This window comes from Hemiscyllium ocellatum, chromosome 24 (assembly GCF_020745735.1).
Source record: "Hemiscyllium ocellatum isolate sHemOce1 chromosome 24, sHemOce1.pat.X.cur, whole genome shotgun sequence".
Taxonomy (NCBI): domain Eukaryota; kingdom Metazoa; phylum Chordata; class Chondrichthyes; order Orectolobiformes; family Hemiscylliidae; genus Hemiscyllium; species Hemiscyllium ocellatum.
The window spans coordinates 15496038-15519714 of NC_083424.1; the positions used below are offsets into that span (position 1 = coordinate 15496038).

The window sequence follows — 23677 nt, forward strand, 5'->3', positions numbered from 1 at the left end:
CTGAACACAATGCTTATTCACTGCTCATCCCTGTCGCTGTCCGGCGCTGCGGTGCTGAATTCCTTGGCTGAATTGTGGCACTGTGCTGTTGAATACAGCCGCTATCCGGCGCTGTGGTGTCTCTGTTCGACCTGGAACTGGCGTGGACTCGGCAGTACTTCTTTGCCAGTCTCCAGTTTCCAGTGAGAATGTAAACGGTGAGTCTCTTCGCTACCACGCACTGAGCGATGAGACCGGGACATCCGGCATCTGCACCGATCCACCATGGACGAAGACCTCTTTCAGCTACGGCATCTACCGTAAGTAGAAACGATTGCCAAGCCACGCAAGTGGATACACATGAATAACTCCGTGTCTAGGGACACGGGCGCTAGGCCTATGCATCCCCCAGCCAGCCTGCAACGCCAAACCCTCATTCAAATCCCACTCAAGGGCCACAGCATCACCGGGACCTAAGTGAAATGAACCAAAATTAAACAAACGTTTAGGTCACACAATGAATTTTATCTTTAATTATATTGAAATGTCTGCAATTTTTATTGTTGGGAGTGAATACGTTCACAAGAAACAAAAAAACATTAAAATCTGAATGTAATTTCTAAGAAGTCAGGAAATTGAAAACATAAATGGTTTGACGTTTGCGATGTTTGAAATATTGTCTATCATTATAAACCTCATTAACTTTGAAAAATAGGAATATGGACGGCGTCCGTTCAACCAAAATATAATGTCCAAGATTGGTTTGAATTGTCAAGCGCTATTTCCTACTTTATATAAAAATTCTATTTATTGGCACTTGCTGTGTGAGTTCAATCTGTACTTAAATATTTTCACACGGGTAGTCTAATTACAAAGCGCCAGCGGAATTAATTCCGATATTTACATTGTGATAAGGATAGGGGCAACTTCAAAGCTTGAGGTTAGTTCTTGAATTAATAATAGTTGCTGTGGTTCAAATCTCCGGTAAAACAAACGTAGGCAAATCGAAACAAGCCTTGACTCTTTGAACGTCGAACTGATTTGAAAAGTTAATTACTTAAACATTGACACAAACGGTGTATTTCACTAACAGGCACTCGTAAATTGAGACTCGGTAATAGCTTCAATATATAATTCAAAATATTTTTCTTAAAATTCGAGTTAAACGTGAATTTTGTGGTGACAATTTTTAAAACCAGTGTCAGATGAATGTTCAATGTTGTCCCCTAAAGTGGTAAACGCTGTGGTTGGGTGTAGTGTGGTCTATGTAGACCATGAATATGGTATTGACCAGCTACCTTGCTGTATTCTCATTGTATAGGGAGTGGGTTATGAAACTGGAGCAATGCCAAGATATTGTGTTTGGCTTTTAAGCTATACATTGATTTTGATAATTTGCATAAGCTAATATTTTTCAAAATCAAATAATTAAAAACGTATCCTAGCAGCGTGTAACAGACAGGAAGTGAAGCATCAATTCCATGTTTGTATTGTTAAGTAAAGGCTAGTATTCATTTGGAAATGAAACTAAAAAACAATGCTATTTAAAAACAATAATAAAAACATTCCAGTTTTCAAGTGGTTAATATATATTGCTTTTAAACATCATAATTATTAATGGAAATGTCATTACAGGGTATTGTAACTCTGAACTATGACCTAATGTTGCTTAACATTGATATAAGCTACTTTGACTCTAATCCAATTCATTTTTAAGCCAATCTAATACAATGTCACTACACAAGTGAATGTTCAGTGAATTCCTTGTAATTTTCATTTATTCCATCATATGCTCAATCCTGTTATGTGCCTGTAATTATTAACACTCTTGTGAGTTAAGTATAGACTGGTATGTTTATTCATCAAGGATTAAAAAAAAGGCTATCAGGCCTTTATATTTTTTTTCCTGTCTTTTTGATCTGTTTGCAATACACAATCACCTCCTAAAACAAAAACCTGCATCAATTTTGAGAGTTCTACAACTATTGTAAAAGATCAGATAGCCCACATAGATTTCCATGGCCCCCAATTATTATGCAGAAATAATTTACACTTACTTTTTGTAATTCTCAGATAAATTTCACAATCAATTTCAAGGTTCTTCCATTGAGTTAAAATCAAAACATTGTTTGTTCTTATTCTCAATGATCTCACAATGAGGACTATTTTTATCAATTTCCTCTGTATCTTCACAGAATCGCAAAATTGCTACGGTGCTGAAAGATGCCATGCAGCCTCCCATGTCTGCAATGGTTCTCTAATGAGCATTATGACTTGGTGCCATTTGTCTGCCTTTTCTCCAAATCCTTGTATATTATTTCTATTCAAATAATCATCTAATGCCACTTGAATGCCTCATTGACTCTGCCTCTACCACACTTCTAGGCAATGTATTCTGGCTCTGAACCACCTTTTTTTTCTCAGATCACATTAGATAAGTTAGCAAATCAATTTAAATTTATGTTCTCTCTTTCTCAATCCTTTGACGAGCAGAAAATATTTCTTCCTTTCTATTCTATCCAGCCTCACATTTACCCATCTGCATTTCATCAGCCATACATTTGCCCACTCACTCAATGTGTCCAAGTAGTGCACATCTGTGTATCCTCCTCACAGCTCAGTGTCCCAACCCACTTTGGGTCATCTGCAAACTTGCAGATATTACATTTTGTTCCCTCATCTCAATCATTAATAGACATTGTCAATAACAAGTGTTAAAGCACTGATGCCTGCCACTTGGAAAAAGACACGTTTATTCCTACTTTTCATTCACTGTCTGCTAACCAGTTCTCTATGCATGTCAGTACACAACCTCCCCAATCCCACATAGTTTAATCTTAAATTGTGTAAGACCTTTTCAAAAGCCATCCAAACATCCAAGTAAACTACATTCACTGACTCCCCCTTATCAACTCTACTAATTACATATTGAAAACATCTAGTTGATTTTTCAAGTGTCATGATTTAATTTTTGTAGATCTATGTTGAATCTGTTTGATCCTGACACTATATTTCAATTGCTCTGCTAATAAATTTTGAGAATGGAGTCTAGCACTTTCCCCATTACTGATGTCAAACTGATCGATCTATAATTTCAAGTTTCTTCTTTATCTCTGGTTTTTAAAATGTGGGGTAGCACTAACTATCCTCTAATCCATTGGAACTGTTCCAGAATCTATAATATTTTTAAAGTTGTCCAAGACATCTACTATTTCAAAGGCCACATCTATGTATGTATATAGCATAACCTCTCCTCCTATACTCCCGTAAGTATTGCATTCCCTTTTGATGTTGTCTATCCTCATACCAAAATGCATCACCTCCCAATTCTCTGCATTACACTTCAGCTGCCACCTACCTGCCCATTTCACAAACTGATTTATGTCCTTTTGAAGTCCTCCTCCCACTTTACAATGCTTCCAGGTTTTACGTCGTCCACATACTTTGAAATTGTCCTCTGCACACCATGATATATATATAAGAAATAAGGAGATACAAGGGTCCCAATACCAGCACTTGGCTGATTCCAGCTTACACCATCCTATAGTCAGAAAATATCTATTGACCACTACCCTGTTTCATATTACTCCACCAAATTTGTATCTTCCTGACTACTAACTCTTTTATTTCATGAGTCATACCTTTTCTTACATATCTGTTGTGTAGCACAGTATTAAATAACTTTTGAAACTCCATATTCATCACACCAACATTAACCTCTAAGGCCGTTTCTGTTACTTCTTCAAACATCTCCAGAAACTTAGTTAAACATGATTTTCCTTTAGAAATCAACACTGGATTCTCCAAAGTCACTGTCTGTGTCTTTCACTGAAGCATGAAACCCAAAACTTGACAGAATGTTCAAAATGCAGTCTTCTGAAAAAAGAAATGCTGTGAATCAATTCAGTATTTTATAAGCACTGCATAAATGTAAATCAATTCACTATCTTAAAAGCAGCACATAAATGTAAATTCTTGTTTTATAACCTTAGTGTTATGGATTAGTTTAATAGTAAATTGTCTGGGCAATACAAAGGGTTAGTTTTCCTTGACTTTAAGCAAGCTGAACCTAAAATCTGAGTAAATGATGAATGCATAATTCCAAACCTCTCTCAGTCATTTGCTTAAAACCTATATCCTCTCATATTATATTCTATTGTTTTATGTGACCATGTGTACACAACTATATACTTGCCTATGTTAAAGTACATTGTTTGATGTGTTTCCCCATTTATCCCAATCCAGTCACAATCTATCTACTCCACAACCAGCTGATAAAGGAGCAGTGCTCTGAAAGCTAGTGCTTCCAAATAAACCTGTTGGACTATAACCTGGTGTTGTGTGATTTTTAACTTTGTCCACCCCAGTCCAAGACCAGGACCTACAAATCATATCTCCCTCTTGAGTTCCTGACTTCACAGCTTTTGATTTTATCTACACATGTAACTACTGCACTGTGAGAAGGCACTCCATTTAAAACCACACTTTGTTTATTGTCACTTGATCTATTTTTATGCATTTCATCACCCAACTGGAGTCTAGTGTTTTGTAAAAAAGACTTTTAAAAATCCAACCAACTGACAATTACTCGGTTCTCTTGATTCACCATTCCAGTCAAACTCTATAAATTGATAAAAAAAACTCTTTTTTGAATCTTTGTTGAATGTTTATATAACAACTATATGTGTCTCTTTAGATATTGTCATTGACCTCCTCTTCACAGGGATTATATTCATGAGTTCATAGTTCCCTGGTTTGACTTTATTCCTCCTATGAATAAAGTGATCACTGAAACTACCTCAGGTTGCAGTGAGGCATTCTGAATAATATTTGCCAGTGTATCACACCAGGTCTCCATTATGCTTTTGAGCATCGTGACATAAACCAAGTTTGGCCTTGCTGCATTTTCTATTTATAGCATTTTGATTGATTTGAAAAAAATAAATTACAGTAAGATCCTCAATTGTAATAAAAAGAATAGGCAGAAAGTGTGGAAGCTTTATGTAAGAGGCTAGTAACTTACCATACGGCATTTCCTCCTTATGTGCAACCATGATTTTGAGATTGATATTAAAATAATTCAACCAGGAATTGGAGTAGTGTTAAAATCTTCAACAAAACTGTGTTTTACCGAGTGGGGATTTGCAACTTCTGTGATCACACTAAAAGGCATAAGTTATCTTATCCATAATATCTTGCAGTGTATTTACAACTAAAAGAACTGGAATTCTTTGTGATGGAACTTTTCTTGCTTTATATCTACATATTCACAACTGAAATCAATTGACTGTGCAATGAGAAATGTGGGTAAATAAATGTATGTATCAGACATTAAAATTCCTAATTTATTTATAGATTATTTGGTCTTAACTTATGGAACCAAACTAAACCTAATTGATCTGCCTGATTGAACATACACAGCAAACCACCAAGCCTTTGCAAATGAGAGTAGAAGATGTTGAGGTGTTCAAATATAATTCAGTTCTTTGTTAAAATCCATCTATCAACAATTCTTGTAATGTCTTATTTAAATTGATATTACTATTGGAAGCAAAACTGATATTAGTAGGGAATAAGTGTGAGATTTCTAATATACAGATTTAGCAACACAGCACCATGATGAAAAATATAACATACAATTTCAACTGTTTTCCTTTAGCAATAAAACAACTAACATGTCTTTTAGATGAAAGTTTTTATGACTGTTTAATGGAATATAATAAATGGATATGTTTATAAGAGACATAAAGTAATAAATTACCTTCTATAATGAGGTGACCTTCAACGACTTGCAAATCAGTCTCATTCTACTGGAAATATTCATTGTATCAAATTAGCTCAGTTGTGAACACTCTCATCTCTTGGCCAGGAGATTGTAGGCTTAAACTGCATAGTGAATTGCACTTAATTTGAAAGACATGGCAGAAGTAGGAAACAAGTAATTCACATATATCATTCATTGTAAGTGGGATAGCAGGTAGATATAATCAGGGAAATGGCATTTTGCATTTTATAACTAATAGCGCAAAGTAAAAAGGTAAATATAACTGCACAAATCAATGGTTAAGTCTACAGCCTCGGTGTAGTTTTGGTACTCCATTGTAGAAAGGTCTTCGGTATTATTGAGATAATAGAATGCATTCACTCGAATGAAGATGTGAAGTTATAGTTAAGCGATGGACTATTTCTAATGAAGAGTGTTGATTAATCATGGACAGATGTGTATGTGCAAAGGGTGCAATACACAATATTTCTTATACTTGGTCCCATATCAACACTGAATGCAAAAATTACTTTTTGATCCTTGCCCTCAGCATTGCCAAGAACAGTTGTTGTGACAGCCCAGTCAAATACATTTGCTAAGAACTGAGGTATGAGCGGCAGAAGATCTTTTTAAAAAAAGTATTTTAATATTTTATGTAGTTTGAATAAGCTAATTTTGCGGAGGTCTGATGTTTGTACCCTGGGCCACAGGATGTCAGCAGTGGTACTGACCTTCAATGATTTTGACTCAAATTAGTCTAGCATCAGTGGATGAGAAAATGATCAGTTTAAATGCTGATCACTGGAGACTTTATAGATGTAAACATCTGCCTGATGCACTGAGGCATCAACAACAACTTTGGCTAGAGGTGGAAGGATGATGGGGGAAGAAAGAAGAAAAATAACTTGTATAATATTTTGGAAGTGAAAAATGATGAATTGATTCATTAAATATTTGTGTCTTAAACAAAGAAACAAAATGAAATGCAAAAAATTAAAAGCATTATGGCATGCGTTGTTTTTCAAGTGGAAAGAATTAAGTTAGATCTAAAGCAAGTTTTAGTAAAATTTGGCACAACACAATGATATTCTGTTTGGTCTGTATTTCTCAATACTCGTAAAGTAAGTTATAGTTTCACCTTGGTATATGATGCATTGAAGCATTATAGCAATAGTCAAACCTCAGTCATGGTTAGTCTCCCTTTTGAATTTGTGTGTTTGAAGCATTAGTCCCAGCCTCTGGATTACTAGTTAAATAACATTACCATGATTATACTATTTCCATATTTACTCTTGGGTTGATTGGAACAATCTTGGCGATTAATCTTCAACTCCTCAATTTGAATGCTAGAAGGTTTGTACTTGCTCCATGTGAAATGTTTCCCAATCATGACAGTGTGTTGAGTAAAACTATCATTAAATTAGATTAGATTCTCTACAGTGTGGAAACAGGCCCTTCGTCCAACAAGTCCACACCCACCCTCCTAAGAGTAACCCACCCAGACCCATTTCCCTCTGACTGATGCACCTAACTCTATGGGCAATTTAGAATGGCCAATTCACCTGACCTGCACATCTTTGGACTGTGGGAGGAAACTGGAGCACCCAAAGGAAACCCACACAGACATGGGAGAATGTGCAAACCCCACACAGACAGTGACCCCAAGGCTGGAATCTAACCTGGGACCCTGGTGCTGTGAGGTAGCAGTGCTAACCACTGAGCCACCATGCCGCCCCATTAGCCTAGGACAATTTCAGTATTTCAATTTTGTTTATTTCTAGTGCCAGACTGACCAATTTTTCTGAAAGCCAGGGTTATTGACCTGCCTTTGAGACGTAAACTGGCATGTGGAGCTCTCTAGTAAAAACCACTGAAACCAGCAGACCAAATTTCTGTGGTTCTGACACCAGCCTCATTGAATTGTGCCAAGTTCGATTATGATCCAACTTCAATTTCACTGTCTCAGAGAGATAAATTTTCACTGGTAGCTATTTATCCAGACAGCTTCAATGACTCTGTTTTTTGAGCTACATGTTGAATGAGCTTCATGGTTCATCATGCTGAATAAATTGCCATGGTCAATTCCCTGATCAACAGATATAATTTAAGCAAAAGTATTTAAACAAAACTAATTGATTTTTTTTTGAGTGATTAGGCTTGGACAAATCCCTCAGCAATAGTAATCATGGTGACAATGTACTGTCTGTATTTCAAGAGATTGAGCGATTCATGGTTTAATAGCAGGCTTTAATAGCAATACGGTCCATTTAAAAATGGACTCACTGGTGAGACTCCCTCTGGGTAGAGTTCATAATGGTGAGACTCCCTTTTCCAGGCACTGATGTTGAGAACTGTGGAAATTCTTAATAAGATGTACTGTTGAATACATTCCCTTTTTAGGAAACAAGTCAGCCTTTAAGGCAGTTGATTCTTTTGGTTGCTTACTTCTTTTCAGTGTGGTGAAGTTCCGTCGCACCGGTGAAAGTACAAGGTCAGAAGATGACACCTGTTCTGGAGAGCATGAGATTGAGATAGAAGGAGTGCCGTCTGAGCTAGAACCAGTTGAACTAGACGATGCAGGCACTGTCCCCAAAGATTTTGCAAACCCTACAGATGGTAGAGTATATATTATTATTATAAAAGGCTTATATTGTCTTAAAATGTGTCTAATACATAGAATGGAATTATGTGTAACATCACATATAATGACAAACAACATTTCATTATGTATTGCTTGAATATTACATTAAAGTTAGTTGGTGCAACAGACCAACCTCACAAAAGATTCATGGCTGCAATTTCCAACCTGTATTAATTTGGCTGACCTCAGTAATATAGATGTCATCCACAAATTATCTCCACTCAATTGAAAAGGATGACTAAAAGCAACTGGAGTGCTCATTCCTAATCACTATTTAGGAAATATATGGGTACTGTTCAAGACAATTATGGGCTTGGCTGTGATCCATTTCACAGTAGAAGCCAGGGCAGATATTTAGGCTCAAACATGAAGGATGAAATTTTGATGAGGTACAGGAAAAAAATACCCTCCTATTATATAGCAACATCCACTACATTCTAAAATCTTTACAGTCAATGCATTACATTCCAATGTAGTCATACTGCTAACATAGTAAGTCACTCCCCACAAACAGTAGAGTAATAATGATTGAGGAATAAATATCCATTGGAATGCAAGAGAGAACTTTCCTCTCTTCTTTGAAATAATGCCATGAAATCTACTTGAGAGGCCACACATTCCATCCAACAGTGCAGTACTTCACTGGAAAGTCAGTCAAGACTTCTGTGTTCCAATTTTTAGAATCAGTCTTGAATCAGTCTTCTGACTGAAAGAGAAGGGTATTTCTGCCTGAACCATGACTAGTTGATACACCAAGTAATGGTACCATATCCCAACAAAGACAGCACTTCTGGATTATATAGACTGGCAGGAGTAAAATTAACTATCCCAAGGAAGATGAGATAAAGGGATACTTAAAATTAAAATATGTAAAGGGAATCGAGTGATTTGAAAACAGTTGTTCAGTATTCAACCTTCCTTGTGTTTTTTAGATGTATTCATGGTGGAGGATGCTGTGGAGGCCATTGGATTTGGGAAGTTTCAATGGAAACTCTCAGTCCTTACTGGACTGGCATGGGTAAGGTCACATTCACTCACCAAATTCTTTTCCTATAGTCTCAGTTATTTAGTTCATTAACAGTTAAAAATTAGAGAATGCTGGTAGTCATTGCAAAATGATGATGAAAACATAGGAAATAAGACAAATTCTGAAGGTTATACAAAATTAAAGAGTCTTAAGACTTGAATTAGTTAAACTAAGTGATAATATGTCATTCAAGATGAAGACCGTTGAAAAATGGGATTGTGGTTAAGGACAGAGATGAACAAATTATTCCAAAGCAGTTTGAACTATCAGAATATCTGATCTAGGAAGGCAATTAAACAAGACTATAAGATATAAGGTTAGAGATTAAGATCATAATATCTAGGAGCAGAAATTGGCCACTCGACCCGTTGAATTTGTTTTGCCATACAAGGAGGTCATGGCTGATCAGATAATCCTTGACTTCATTGTTTTATCCTTATAACCCTAGATTCCATTCCTGATTAATAATCTGTCGACCTTAGCCTTGAATATACTTAATGGCTTGGCCTCAAGATGCATTACCCTCTGAGAAGTAATTCTTTCTCATTTTATGTTAGATGAGGAACCCTTACTCTCCCTGAGAATCTTATATGTTTCAGTAAAGCACTTATTCTTGTAAACTCCAATGAGTACAATACAAACCTATTCAACTTCTCCACATAAAATCCCTCTATACCTTGAATCAGTTGAGAGAACCTTCCCTGGACTGCCTCCAATACCATTTTATCTAAGGAGAACAAATATTCCAGACATGGTTTGACGAGTAGAGTTTTATCAAGACCTCCTTATGTTTAAACTCCATTCACTTAGAAATAAAGGCCATCAGTCCATTTCGTTGCTGAGCTTGGAAGGTCAATTTTTGTGATTCACACACAAGAAGCCCCAAATCCCATTGTTCTGCAGCTTTCTGTACCCTTTCTCTATTTAAAGAATAATCAGCTCTTCTATTGTTCCAGCCAGAGTACAAAACCTTATATTTTCTCACATCTTATTTCATATGTGAAGGTTTTTTGCCCATTGTTAATCTGTCGGTATACTTCTGTAGACTTTTTATGTCATCCTCACCACTTGCCTGCCCACCTATTTTGAAAACCTGGCTATAGTACATACACTTTCATTGTCCAAGTCATTAATATAATGTAACTAATTGGAACCCCAGCAATGATCCCTCTTTATCTCAACTCTGTGTCTTCTATTGATTAAGCCAATCCTCTATTCATTCTAATATATTACCACCAACACCATTGGCGTTATCTTATTAAGTAGCATATATGCAGCACCTTATTGAATCCTTTTTGAAAATCCAATACATTACATTTACTGGTTTCCCTTTATATATCCTGCTTGTTACCTTGCTAAAGAATTATAATACATTTAGTCATACAGTCTTAGAGATAAATAGGGTGAAACAGACCCTTTGGTCCAACTCCTCCACGCTGATCAGATATTCTAAATAAATCTCATCTGATTTGCCAGCATTTAGCCCATATCCCTCCAAACCCTTCCTATCCATATATCCATCCAGATACCTTTTAAATGTTGTAATTGAATCGGTCTCCACAACTTCTTCTGGCAACTCATTCCACGCATGCACCATCCTCTGTGATCCCTTTAAAATCTTTTCCCATTCTACTTAAAACTCACCCACCCCATGGAAAAGACCTTGTCTATTTGCCATATTCTTGTCCCTCAAGATTTTATAAATCTCTATAAGGTCACCCCTCTGCCTCCAACATTTTTACAGACATGATTTCACATTCATAAAGCTATCCTGACCCATTCTTCACCTTTGACGTTATTTGTGATGTTTCTTTAATGCTTTTACACTGTGCCCTTTCTTGCTCCACGCTGGTTATCATTTTCAAAATAATTGCTCTGCAATGCCTCCTTATCCTTTGCTTGTAAGCTCCTCCTTAACCCCACCCTGATTAGTTTAAATCTTTTCTATAGCCTGAACTATTTGATTCATCAGGACATTGGTCCTAGTACAGTTCAAGAGAAGCCTATCGCATTGGAATAGCTCCCTCTACCCCAGTACAGGTGCCAATGTCCCTGTTGCAAAGTCTATATTCATTATCTAACTGGATTTTTTTTTGTAGATGGCTGATGCCATGGAGATGATGATCCTCAGCATTCTTGCTCCTCAGCTACACTGTGAGTGGAGATTGCAGAGTTGGCAGGTTGCCCTCATATCCTCGGTATGATTACATCATTGCATTTCAACGAGTTTTCACACTCATTAGTCACTGAACACATGCTAAGAAAGTTTCATTTTGAACATTTTCTCTCACAGTTATTCTTCTTCCCCTTCTATTCTGCTTTAGGTAGTATTCATAGGAATGATGTCTAGCTCATCGCTATGGGGAAATATATCAGACCGGTATGGTAGAAAGACAGTGAGTATCAATTGCACCTGGTTTTCAGTTTTCATCTCTTATGTTCTGAAAGTGTTGACTCCTACTCTGGTATCTCAATTGAATGACTATTCCTCATGCCTGCACTTACATAGTGAGAATCTGTTTGCAAATTAGGAATGCAAGATCAAAGTCCGATCCTACCTCTATCTGGCATCCATCAATATCCATCTTTCAGCAAGGGGTTCATCAGAGAGTAATTTAGTGCATGACTACATTTTCATTAATTCAGGGAGCTTAGAATAATATGCAACTTCACAACATCATCTTGATATAAGATATAAGAGTGAAACTAAGCCATTCAGCTACTGAATTAACTCCACAATTTAACAAGATCATAGCTGACCTGAAGATCCTCAACTCCTCTGTCCTGCTTTTTGCCCATTTCCCCATTACTTATGATCTCCTTACTGATCAAACATCTGTCTATCTTAGTCTTGAGTATACTTAAAAAACCCAGTCTCATCTGCTCTTTGTGTTAAAACAATTCCACAGATTCACTCTGAGAGGAGAAATTTCTCTTCAAGTCTATCTTAATTGTGTGACCACTTTCTCTGAAATTATGCCCTCAGGTTCTGAACTGTTCCATGAAGAGAAACAACTTCACCACATTTACTCTGAGTCCCCTGAGAATTTTATGTGTTTCAATAAATTCTCCTCTCATTCTTCTAAAGTCCAACCTTCTAAACCTCATCTCATAAGAAAATCCTTTCATACCTGGAATCAATGTAGTGAACCTTCTGTGGACTGCCTTCAAGAGCAATATGTTTTTCCTTAGATAAGGGAACAAAACTGCTCACTATATTCCAACTCGTTTGGCTAGAGTTTTAGCCAGACCTCCCGATTTCGATACTCAATTACCTTTGAAATAAAGGCCAACACTTCATTTGTTTCCCCTAATACCTGCTGAACTTGGTTGTTAGCTTTTTGTGATTCATGCATGAGGACTTCCATAACCTCTGTTCTGTAGCTTTCTGCAGTCTCTCTTCATTTAAATATTATTCAGCTCTTCTACTGCTCCTGCCAAAAGTGCATAATCTCACATTTTCCCACATTACATTACATCTGTCAAGTCTATACCTATTTACTTAACCTGTCTACATCCCTCTGTAGACTCCTTCTGTAATTTTTGTATCATCTTCAAACTTGGTTATAGTGCATTCACTTTTGTCGTTCAAGTCATCGATATGTATACAGTAAATAATTGTGGCCCTAGAACTGATCCCTGTGCCACCCCATTCATTGCCAGTGTTATGCCAATTCTCTGGTCACTGCTAGAGTCTAGTATTTACCATTTATATTTCTATGTGTTAAATCCAGGGTCTGAAAGTTAGTGTACTCTGGACATTGTACTATGGAGTACTGAGTGCCTTTTCACCAATCTACAGCTGGATCCTTGTACTTAGAGGCTTGGTGGGTTTTGGGATTGGAGGTGTTCCACAATCGTGAGTGGTCACTTTAATATTTATGATTACTTGAACTTCTTCATACTAAATGAATGAATAAATAATTATTTTTGGTCTTTGTTGCTCATGCAGGGTGACACTATATGCAGAATTCCTTCCAATGAAGTCAAGAGCAAAGTGTATCTTACTAATAGAGGTGAGTGGGACATGATTACTGTTATGAAATGTATATTGTCATCTATTACCTGTGAGAGGGATATTGAATTTTTCTTCATTGATTAAACGATTTAATCTTCCTTGATTAGAGAAGTGTGGTTGATCAAACTGAGGAGTCCTGGCTGGGAAAATGCAATTTAATATAGGGCATCAGTGGCTAGTGCTGTATGGTCAGCAAAATTTAGATTTCTATCCTCTATGCTCCATCAATCTCTCCAAACTCAAGTAATACAAGGGTTAGGTAAAGATATAATTTCATTTATACAGCTCTTTCAAGCTTTCCAAAGTTTTGTGTGTATTGGAGAATAAATAAAGATCCCTTTATCCAATCCTTCCATCGGTAAAATGTAAGTTAAAGCTCCCCCTTCAACTGGCTGAAGCTAAACAATTATTCCATGAGGAGCATGAAGAAAATGTGCCTTTTTAATAATTTCCTATCCCATTCCAGTGTCCCTCTAGTATATATTCCAGTGCATCTCTAGGGTGTATTCCAAGTACACTCCAGTATATATTCCAGTGAACATTACCACAGCCACCACTCCACAACTCCATGCAATCTCTGGGCTCCAAAGTAACACAGGACAAAGATATCTAAGTACTTAAAAGGATTTTAAAATTCAGTTGATCAATGATTATTTGAGTCTCTTAGTTTTCTCAATATCTGCTATTTATGCTCAACTGAAGCTGTCTTCACTTTCAGGTGTTCTGGGCCTTTGGGACAGTATTCGAGGTGTTGCTGGCAGTGGTGGTGATGCCTACGCTGGGCTGGCGCTGGTTACTCATTCTTTCTGCAGTGCCTCTTATGATTTTCGCCATCTTGTGTTTTGTAGGTACCTTCTCTGAAAATAAAAGTTTAAATAGAAAATGTTGGAAATGTATGAACCTGATACAAGGGGTTAGAAAATGTCATTACATTCAGAGTAACATAATGTGTAAAATTCAGGATATTATGAGTCTTCACATAATGATGCTGGAATTTAAAGCTGCTGTTAGGAGCATGTGGAGTAGAGACATGTAAAGCAGAGAAAATCTAAGGATAGTGATGGAGGATATATGTTACATGAACCTAGTGGCAGGTCCTTTGCCTATATTTTGATTAATGATGGCAGACTTTGAGGATAGAGAATAAAGGCTGGAGTGAAAAGAGAAAAATATAGTGGGAGAATTACTTCCACCACACACAATGAGGGGACATAATGGCTGCAGCAATAGATCACAGGGTAACTAGAGGAGACCAAATTTTAACCCTCCATCAACCTTCCGTTACCTCATTGAACAAGTGTCAAAAATTCTCAGTTCAGTAATCTGAACTGAATTATTGATAAAGGAAATGCTCACACAGCAGATTAAATCACTGGACATTATAGTTTTAATCCTTTCTTGATAACTTCGCTGCGCAGAATTCCAATAAATCCAGATATACACCATAACACATAGAACACAGAATATAGAACAGTTTACCACAGGAACAGGCCCTTCTGCCCATGATGTTGTGCCGAACATGACATCAACTTAAGCTAAACCCTTCTGCCTGCACATGGTCCATATCCCTCCCTTCCTTGGTTATTCATGTGTTCATCTAAAAGCCCTTTAAATGTCCTTATTGCATCTGCCTCCCCCACCACTCCAAGCAGTGCATTCCAGATTTCTAACACTCTCTGTGTAAACCACTTGCCTCTCACATCTCCTTTGAACTTTCCCTCTCTTAACTTAAATGTGCACCACTAATATTAGACATTTCAACTCTGAGAAAGAGATTTTGACTATCAACCCTGCCTATGCTTCTCATAATTTTACAAACTTTTATTAGGTCTCCTCTCGCCCTCTGCCACTCCGGAGAAAACAATTCTAGTTTGCCTAGCATCTCCTTAAAGCTCATACCCTCTAATCCAAGCAGCATCCTGGTAAACCTCATCCTGGTAAACCTTTGCACTCTGTCCAAAGCCTCCTCCACATCATTCCTTTAATTGAATTTAATGTAATACTCTAAGTGCAGCCTAACCAAAATTTTATAAAGCTGCAACATCAGTTCCTGACACTGTACTCAATGCCCCAACCAAGAAAGGCTAGCATGCCATACGCCTTTTTTTATCACTCTAACAACTTGTGTGGCCACTTTCAGGGAGCTATGGACTTGGACCCCAAGTTTCCTCTGTACATCAATGCTGTTCAGGGTCCTACCATTAACTGTATTCTTTCCCTTAACATTTCATCTCCCAAAGTGCAGCACCTCATACTTAACAGATTAAACTCCATCTGCTATTCCTCTGCCTATATCTGTAACTGATCTACATTCCACAGTATCTTTTGACAATCTTCTACACTCTGCACAACTCCCCCAATTTTGTGTTGTCTACAAAGTTACTAACCCACCCATTTACATTTTCATGCAAGTCATTTGTATATATCACAAACAGCAGTGGTCTCAGTACGGAGCCGTGCAGAACATCACTACTCATGGATCTTCAGCCAGAAAAACACACTTCCATAACCACACTCTGCCTTCTATGGGTAAGCCAATTCCGAATTCAAATGGCTAAGTCACTGTAGGTCCCATGCACCTTAATCTTCTGGATGAGCCTACCTTGTTGAAAGCCTTACTAAAATCCATGTAAACAATATCCACTACTCTACCTTCATCAATCATCCTTGTCACCTCCTTAAAAAAAATTAATCAAGTTAGTTAGATGTGATCTGCCCCATACAAAGCCATGCTGACAGTCCCTAATTAGGCCATGCTTTTCCAAATGTGTGTAAATCCTATCCCTAAGAATCCTCTCCAGCAGCTTCCCAACCACGTATGTGAGACTTACTCGTCTATAATTTCCTGGATTGTTCCTATTTTCCTTCTTGAACAAAGGAACAAAATTAACTACACGCCAGACCTCTGGGACCTCTCAGGTGGCCCCAGTGTCTTTATCATAGCTTCTTTACAAAACCTATTGTTTTGAAATGGAACATAATGGAAAATATCTGGATTTATTGGAATTCTGCTCAGAGAAGTTATCAAGAAAGGATTTAATCAAGTAGATTTCTATAATATTGGGGAACTAGATTGCAGGTTAAATTTATTACGTCACCTGATCAGAAAACTGGGAAGGCTTAACCAACCTTTACCCCAACATTGTTATGTGCAAAAGTTAATTCTATGAGATGGTGCTATTTCTCTTTTCTAGTGGCTTCCAGAAAGCGCACGTTACGATGTATTGTCTGGAAATCAAGAAAAAGCCATTGCCACATTAAAACGCATTGCTACAGAAAATGGAGCACCAATGCCACTTGGAAAATTGATAGTTGCCAGACAGGTAAGGGATAGCAGTTAGTTTTTATTGAACTATTACTTTGGCTAATATAGAACATGACTTTTGTAATAACAGATTATATATTAAACTCGAATGTTCCTTTAAATCTCAACCCAATCTGCCTATCTTTTCATTACTTTCTTTAATCCATTCGTCCTTCAGATCTGTACCCTGTTGCTTTTCAAACCATTTAATCTGTTACCAAAGCCTTTGTTCGTAATTTCTTCCGTGTATCGTGATGGGAAGGAGATGTTAACCCTTTTCCCTTGCCTCACACATCTTAGTTGTGTGCAACAGGAGGTGTATTTTAGAAAGGATGCTTTCAAATCTTTTCGGCATTCTGCTTTGGTAATGGAAATAAAGCAATATTTAAGGTCAGAAGAACAGTTACGGGTTATTCATCCAACATCATGAAATTTCAGTGCAATAATAAATACTCACTCTGTCTTTGTCACAAACACATACACAGAGCAAATCATTTGTATAAAATTAGTCCTTCAACATGCAAATATTCTGGCTTTGATAGATTCTCCTTTACGGCTGTTTGAATGAAAAGAAATTGAAAGTCTCTGGGTTTCCTGATAATGACATTCTAGAGTTTCTGTTAAAATTAATCTTTCCCAGGTGATGTCTGAATTAACTATTTGTGCAGAAAGGTTCTATTCTTAGTGCTGGAGGAATGGTCCCCTCTGTCCTGCTGGTTTCCACAATGACCTGTCTCTGATCTGTTATCTGAGGGCCAACTTTGGTCATGTGGCCATCAATGCTTCTATGGGCCAGACAAAAACTTCAAAATCAGAATCCATTGCTATACAGTAGAGGACAAATGATGGCTGTTGACACTTGTTGGTGGTAAATTTGTTCCTCTGCACTTCATTTGTTTGGTTTTGGGTTGACAGAGACTTGTGTTGGTGGGGGTTGAGGGGACCGATTTTGTGCTTTGGTAAATATCAATAGGTGATATAACTTGACATGTATTTTTGTATTTTGAAAGTTTTTTCCAAAGTGAGGTTATTCCACCCACGATCATTTATACTCTAAGAATTTCGCTGAGAGCTGAGGTATCTCTTTGCTGTTGCAGAAATATCAAGCCACCATCTGACTCTTGGTAGCCACCTTTGCAGCACGTTGTCTCTTTTTTAATGTCAATTTATGGAGCAGACCAAACCCCCTTCAAATATGTCAAGGAGATAGTCTAGACTCAAACTGTTATCTTCTTTAAAAGCAAGTGTAAAGTGCTGTGGTCTAGAAGTAATTTGATTGGTCATGCTACTTGGCTTAAAGCAAAGCACACTTTATTCTTAAACCCAATTAAAATACAAACAAACGAAAGAAAAACTGGTCTAACTTGAAAACTTAACAGAATAATAGCTTGTTTAAGTATTAAACAGCAACTGTTCCAATATAGTAACATCTCTTGGAAACACCCTTGGCAAAGGCAAATTCAGTAAAATAGATTGTCTCACATGCAGCGTTTCTCCAGTTCAGGAGCAAAGAATACCAAGAGATAACTCTGGCACAGAGAGAGAACTCCAGCTTTTTGCTGTGGCTGAGTGATGTATAACAGCTTCCACAGCCAATTTCAAAAACCCAACAAATACTGAAAGCTAAACTAAAACTCTGGTTCTGTGAGAGCCTGACTCCACTCATTCATACTGCTTCTATTGTTCCAACTTGAAAAAAAACACCCAGAGCCTCACGACCTGTTTACTGGCTTGGAGGAGACAACTCAGCACCTGTGTCTCAAAACCTCTCTTCAAAAAAGAATGACAAAATACACTTTTTAAAGTCACAATATTGTCACAATTTTGATAAGCTCAAATTTCATACAAAATGTATCTTGGAAGCCAGGAATATGTTATCTTTACTGGGTATGACACACGTCAATTATTTAAAGAACATTATAATGGCTGATCATAGTAATGTTACCCTCCAGTGATCTCTGTGTATGTGTTTGTGACAAAGACAGAGTGAGTATTTATCATTATATTGAAATTTCGTGGAGTTGGGTGAATAACCTGTATATGTTCTTCTGACCTGGCATATTGCTTTGTTTCTATTACCAATGTCAGAATGCTGAAAAGATTTGAAAACATCCTTTCTAATGTGCTGCATTACTCTTCAGTTTCTTGCCTGTTGTGTTTCATAGCTTGGTCATTATAGAGTACTAGGTGACTAGGTGAATGAATGAATGAAAGTACCAAGAACCAATTAACCTGCAACACTGTGTGCACAATGCAGAAATCAGTTTGGAACCAGAAAAGACAGCCAATTTATAATGATTTTGCCAGCCTGCCATCTTAGCCTGGAACTTCGTTGGGATGGCTGGCTGTACTTGGCTTGTGCTGAGGAAGAAAGAAAGAGAAATAAGGAATGGAGAAAAACAATAGGAATTAGTAAAACTGCCTAGAGTGAGACCAACCATTACAGATCAGGATGATTCTGTCAATGAATCCTGATAGATTGGCTGGTGTTTGTTAGTAGCATCGTTGACCTCCTTGTCCACAGACAAAGAAGAAGAGATGTCAATCAGTGTTTCTTCTCCTGGTCGCTAATCCAGTGACTCCTGCTGGAAAATGCACTCACATAGATGTCAGGTAAGGTCAGAATTGAACTTTGCTATGATGTTCTTTGTAGCCAACTAGCTTGTCAAAACTCACTATCCAAGTCACGTGTGGTGAACAGCCATTTGGCCTTCAGTTCTTGTAGACAGTTCTGGCAAATAACAGGCTCTATAACAAAAACAGGTCTGATAGCATCTGTGGGAAGAAAGCAGAGTTAACATTTTGAATCTGATGACTGTTTATCAGACATTGTTTCTAGGAAGAAATAAGATCTTTGGGATAAGAACACACAGAAACATGGGTCTGCCCAGGCAGTCCTGTTAGTGGACTTTGGGGAGAAAGTAGAGGCAGGCTATAAGGGTTGGGGGACTATGAGCTGGGGAATTATGAGATGGAGGGAGATCCCCAGATGAGATGTGATTAGTGACAGTCATGAACACAATGGCCTGATACTTGATGGTAGGATCATGGTCTGGGGGGAGATAGGAGAAGGTATCCAAGAGCTGGTGCTCAGCTTCCACAATAGAGAGATCTTGTTGCCAGGCTTGTAGAGAAAATCAGGATTGGATCTGAGAGCATGTTCAGATCTGACAGTCAGTTCAGATGGAAATAAGTTTGAATGAGTAAGTGGGAAAGAAAAATTAAAGTGACCAATATCATGTCAACAGTTCTCAATGAACAGTTCAAGTGCAAGTAAAAGGCCAGAAGGGAGGGGTCCAGGTGAAGAGAGTGTTGGAGATGGGTGAAGAGGACCATAGGATGATTAGAGGACTCCTTAAAAAAGAAAATGGTTACGGAGGCAAGGTTGATGGAAGAAGAGTTCAACATCATGTCGCTCTTGATATTCATTGAGATGGGGCTGCAAAGGGATAAAACTAAGACCTTTGCTGAGTATGGAGCATTCAGCATTAGAGAGTGGAAGGTCAGAAATGATAGTAAATACCTGACAAATGATCAAGAGAAAGGGTGGAGTGAGAGGGTGGGGAGGAGAGGAAGATTCCAGAGGGGTGTGAGTATCTCTGAGTTGTTCCAGCCTGCATTCCTTAATGCTTGAAAGGAAGAGAAAAAGTTTCTTGTTAGAACATCAAGAAATTCGGAGAATAAAGTGAAAGTGGGGGCAGGACAGCTCTGGGTGATGCTGATGGAGATGTCAAGAATGTGTATACGATGGTGCATAGCACTGAGTGTGGATCTCAGGGGCAGTGAGCATAGCTGTCGAGGTAACGTATGGAGATACTTGTGATCCTGGGTAGATTTTAAACATGAAGAATAAAACTTCACTTGGAATCCATGTAGGGTGAGTATGAGCTGAAGGCAGACACTGAGTAATGTAATGTAGCTGTGGAAGTGAGGTTTGGCAAAGACTCTGTCAAACACTAGGAAATAAAATGAAAGTGACAATGGAAAACAAGAAGAAAGATAGAATGACAATCCTGTTGGAGGGAGGAGCAGAACTTCTTCAAGGACAGCATATCTGGAAGCGATATGGCAGTGAGTTACACTCTAAAATTTAAAAAAAAACTTCAGATGCTCGAGATCTGAAACAAAAACAGAAATTGCTGGAGAAACTCTGGCATCATCTGTGGAGAGAAAGCAGAGTCAACATTTCAAATCTGGTGACTCTTGGTCAGGTTCTATGATGCTGCTCTGTAAATTGTTACTAAAAAGATTAAATATGCATATTGCTAATAATGCGCAGTTCCATGATCAATCCCTCGATCATTGACCTTAGACTTCGGCCCTTTCTCTATCAGACATTACTGATGCAGTGGCAGACCTGATGCGGTGTTTCCATTGTTTTTCTGGTTTTTAGTTTAGATTTCCAGTATCTGCAGTACTTGAGAAAAGAATTAAACTTTAAAAACAGTATATTATTTCAGGAATTAACAGCTTCCATTGCATCCAAATGTTGATAGTAGTTGCTGGTTGATTGTGAAGTAAATTGAACTGTTTGGCAACCCTCACTGAACTAAACTTGGGAAATGCTTGTTTGTGACAGGAGGACCGTGGTCGTATATGGGACCTCTTCACACCACAGTTTCGAACAACCACTGTCCTTTTATGGTTCATTTGGTAAGTCTGTTGTTTAAGACAACAGTCAAATTAACGCAATTTGACTGTTTTTAGCAAATTGATTTGTCCTAACTATCTTTTAACAACCAATTAATTGTTTATTATTCAAATCATCCAGTGATTAAACCAAGAGGTTTTTTTTAAACTGTGAAATCTTTATAGAAGATAAACAAATATTCTGACACCAGTTTATCCCTCCGCATTTGTACTATTGAAGACTGAGCATAAATAATACAGTAAGGAGCTCAGTATTATTTCATGATGCGGTGAATGTGACCATGATTGCTCAGTTTTAATATCAACTAACTCAGTTCCCTTGATCCTGGGGTAATCACACCATCTTTCCATCCATTGCTTTTGTATCCACAATAGCTGTTTTATTGCAAATTGCAACTGGTGAATCAACTAATCCATAAAATGTATCGTCAATTAAACAAAAATGTTCACTCTCTTATCCTACTCTGTAGCCAGCTCTTACCAGAAATGTGTCCATTTAAGTAGGAGTGTGTATAATCAGAATGGATCAGTTCAGTCTTCTTGCCTATGCCAAAATTTGGAAAATAACACAGAGCACCCATTTCTCATATCCTTCAATCTTCAGCAGAATTTCTCAGTTTGCTGGTTTTCCTCCATGACATATATCATGTGCTCACTTTGACAATTTTTGGCTTTTTGTATCAGTCGACAATTTGGATTTGGAAAATATTAATTGTTTTCCCTTGATAGCCCCCTCAATGCATTCCCTGTATTGTTAATAATACAATTGCTAAGTTTTCAAGGGATATTGGGAAGTAGAGAACACCTAAGCAAGCTGATTAAAAATATACAAAGATGTGAATGTTATGCTGATAACAGAAATTGAAAGTCAGAAAGAATCTATCAGTTTATAAACATATTTTAATCTTTTTACCTAGAATTATTTTAGCTAATTCTATTCTGGAGGACATTCCTGAAGAGACATGAAGAACAGAAGGTTACATTGCTCAGTGATTGTGAATAATAATACTTACCTTTGTTTCTGCTTTTAGGTTTTCCAATGCTTTCTCCTATTATGGACTGGTTCTATTAACCACAGAGCTTTTCCAGGCAGGTGATGTGTGTAGCAGTAAGTACAGCTCCCAATTATTCTAGTGTTGTTATGGGGTAATGGTGGGCAAATCTCATTGATCCATGTTGACTGTAGTTCTGAAAGCTGCTCTAATGACTAATAAGTTAAGTGGATAAATACTAAAATGTTTGTTTATTAATAACTCTGGCTAAATAATGTTATTAGAATAAGTTTAACTTCAATATTGTGGAAATGAACTAATTCCCCCAAACAGAATACACCATAGAGTGAATCCTCATCTGTATCTACTGCTCACTCATTCTTATGTGCTCCATTGATATGTTGTGTGGCAATCTCAGTAAAGCTATCAATATTGCATATTCAAGCCAGGAGTCCATGTAGAAAGTAAATAGGCAGTGTTACTTCTGTGATTTGTTTTAAAGGGTGCTATAGCCAAGAACAGTTTTAAAAGTCAGAAGTCACATGCCACCAGGTTACTTCACCTGATGAAGGAGTGTGTGATTTGAAGTAAACCTGTTGGACTATACCTGATGTTGCGTGACTTCTAACTTTGTCCACTGTAGTCCAACACTGGCACATCCACATCATAGCTTTAAAAGTGACCTTAAACATAACTGCACTTCAATTTACAATCTAATTTTAATCTTTTAGCTAAGTTTTATATGGACAAATCGTAGCCTGTAATCTGCTATGTAATGCTTTTGTCAGCCCTTGCACCCAGTCTTTTTCTCTGTTGTCTTTTTGCCTTTTTTTATTGCCATTGCTCCTTAGAAGTTTTCATGCAGCTTCAAATGAATTCTTTCTTCCCTGTGTCACTTATGTGTTGATCAAGACTTGTTGCAGCATTTCCCATTCTGAGTTTGTTTGCTCAGGACCTCCTTGTGGAAATCCTTACTTTGCTCCTTCCATTGACCAGCCTTTAAGCTCAGTCATGGTATCACCTAACCGTTACGTCTTGTCTGAGGGTTTCCTGCATTTTCAATCATAACACTACATGAAACTTTATACTGGAAAGAAACCAAGTCACCGATTATTCAATTACACATTCCTGCTGTTGTTCGATTACAAGTTGTGGAGGATGATGACTGTCAGGAAGATCATGTAGAGTAAAATCAAGAACACATTTCATGTGAATCTCTTCAGGTGATAAAGGAGAGAAAGTTGGCAAGAGAAATAATTTGTGTGTGAATAATGTTAATTTGGCATGAGTACATGGATGGAT

The 23677-nt window shown here is 37.5% G+C and overlaps 1 protein-coding gene across 1 annotated transcript in view; it reads left to right on the plus strand.

Moving 5' to 3' along the window:
- The first annotated feature begins 264 nt into the window (after window positions 1–264).
- svopa (SV2 related protein a) overlaps window positions 265–23677 on the plus strand; it is a 35853-nt gene continuing 12440 nt past the window's right edge. Inside the window, exons 1-11 of the mRNA XM_060844133.1 lie at window positions 265–299; window positions 8199–8359; window positions 9317–9402; window positions 11511–11609; window positions 11736–11807; window positions 13146–13270; window positions 13364–13427; window positions 14148–14273; window positions 16624–16752; window positions 21313–21386; window positions 22415–22491. Coding sequence (XP_060700116.1) covers window positions 265–299; window positions 8199–8359; window positions 9317–9402; window positions 11511–11609; window positions 11736–11807; window positions 13146–13270; window positions 13364–13427; window positions 14148–14273; window positions 16624–16752; window positions 21313–21386; window positions 22415–22491 — 1048 coding nt within the window. The remainder of the gene's footprint in view (window positions 300–8198; window positions 8360–9316; window positions 9403–11510; window positions 11610–11735; window positions 11808–13145; window positions 13271–13363; window positions 13428–14147; window positions 14274–16623; window positions 16753–21312; window positions 21387–22414; window positions 22492–23677) is intronic.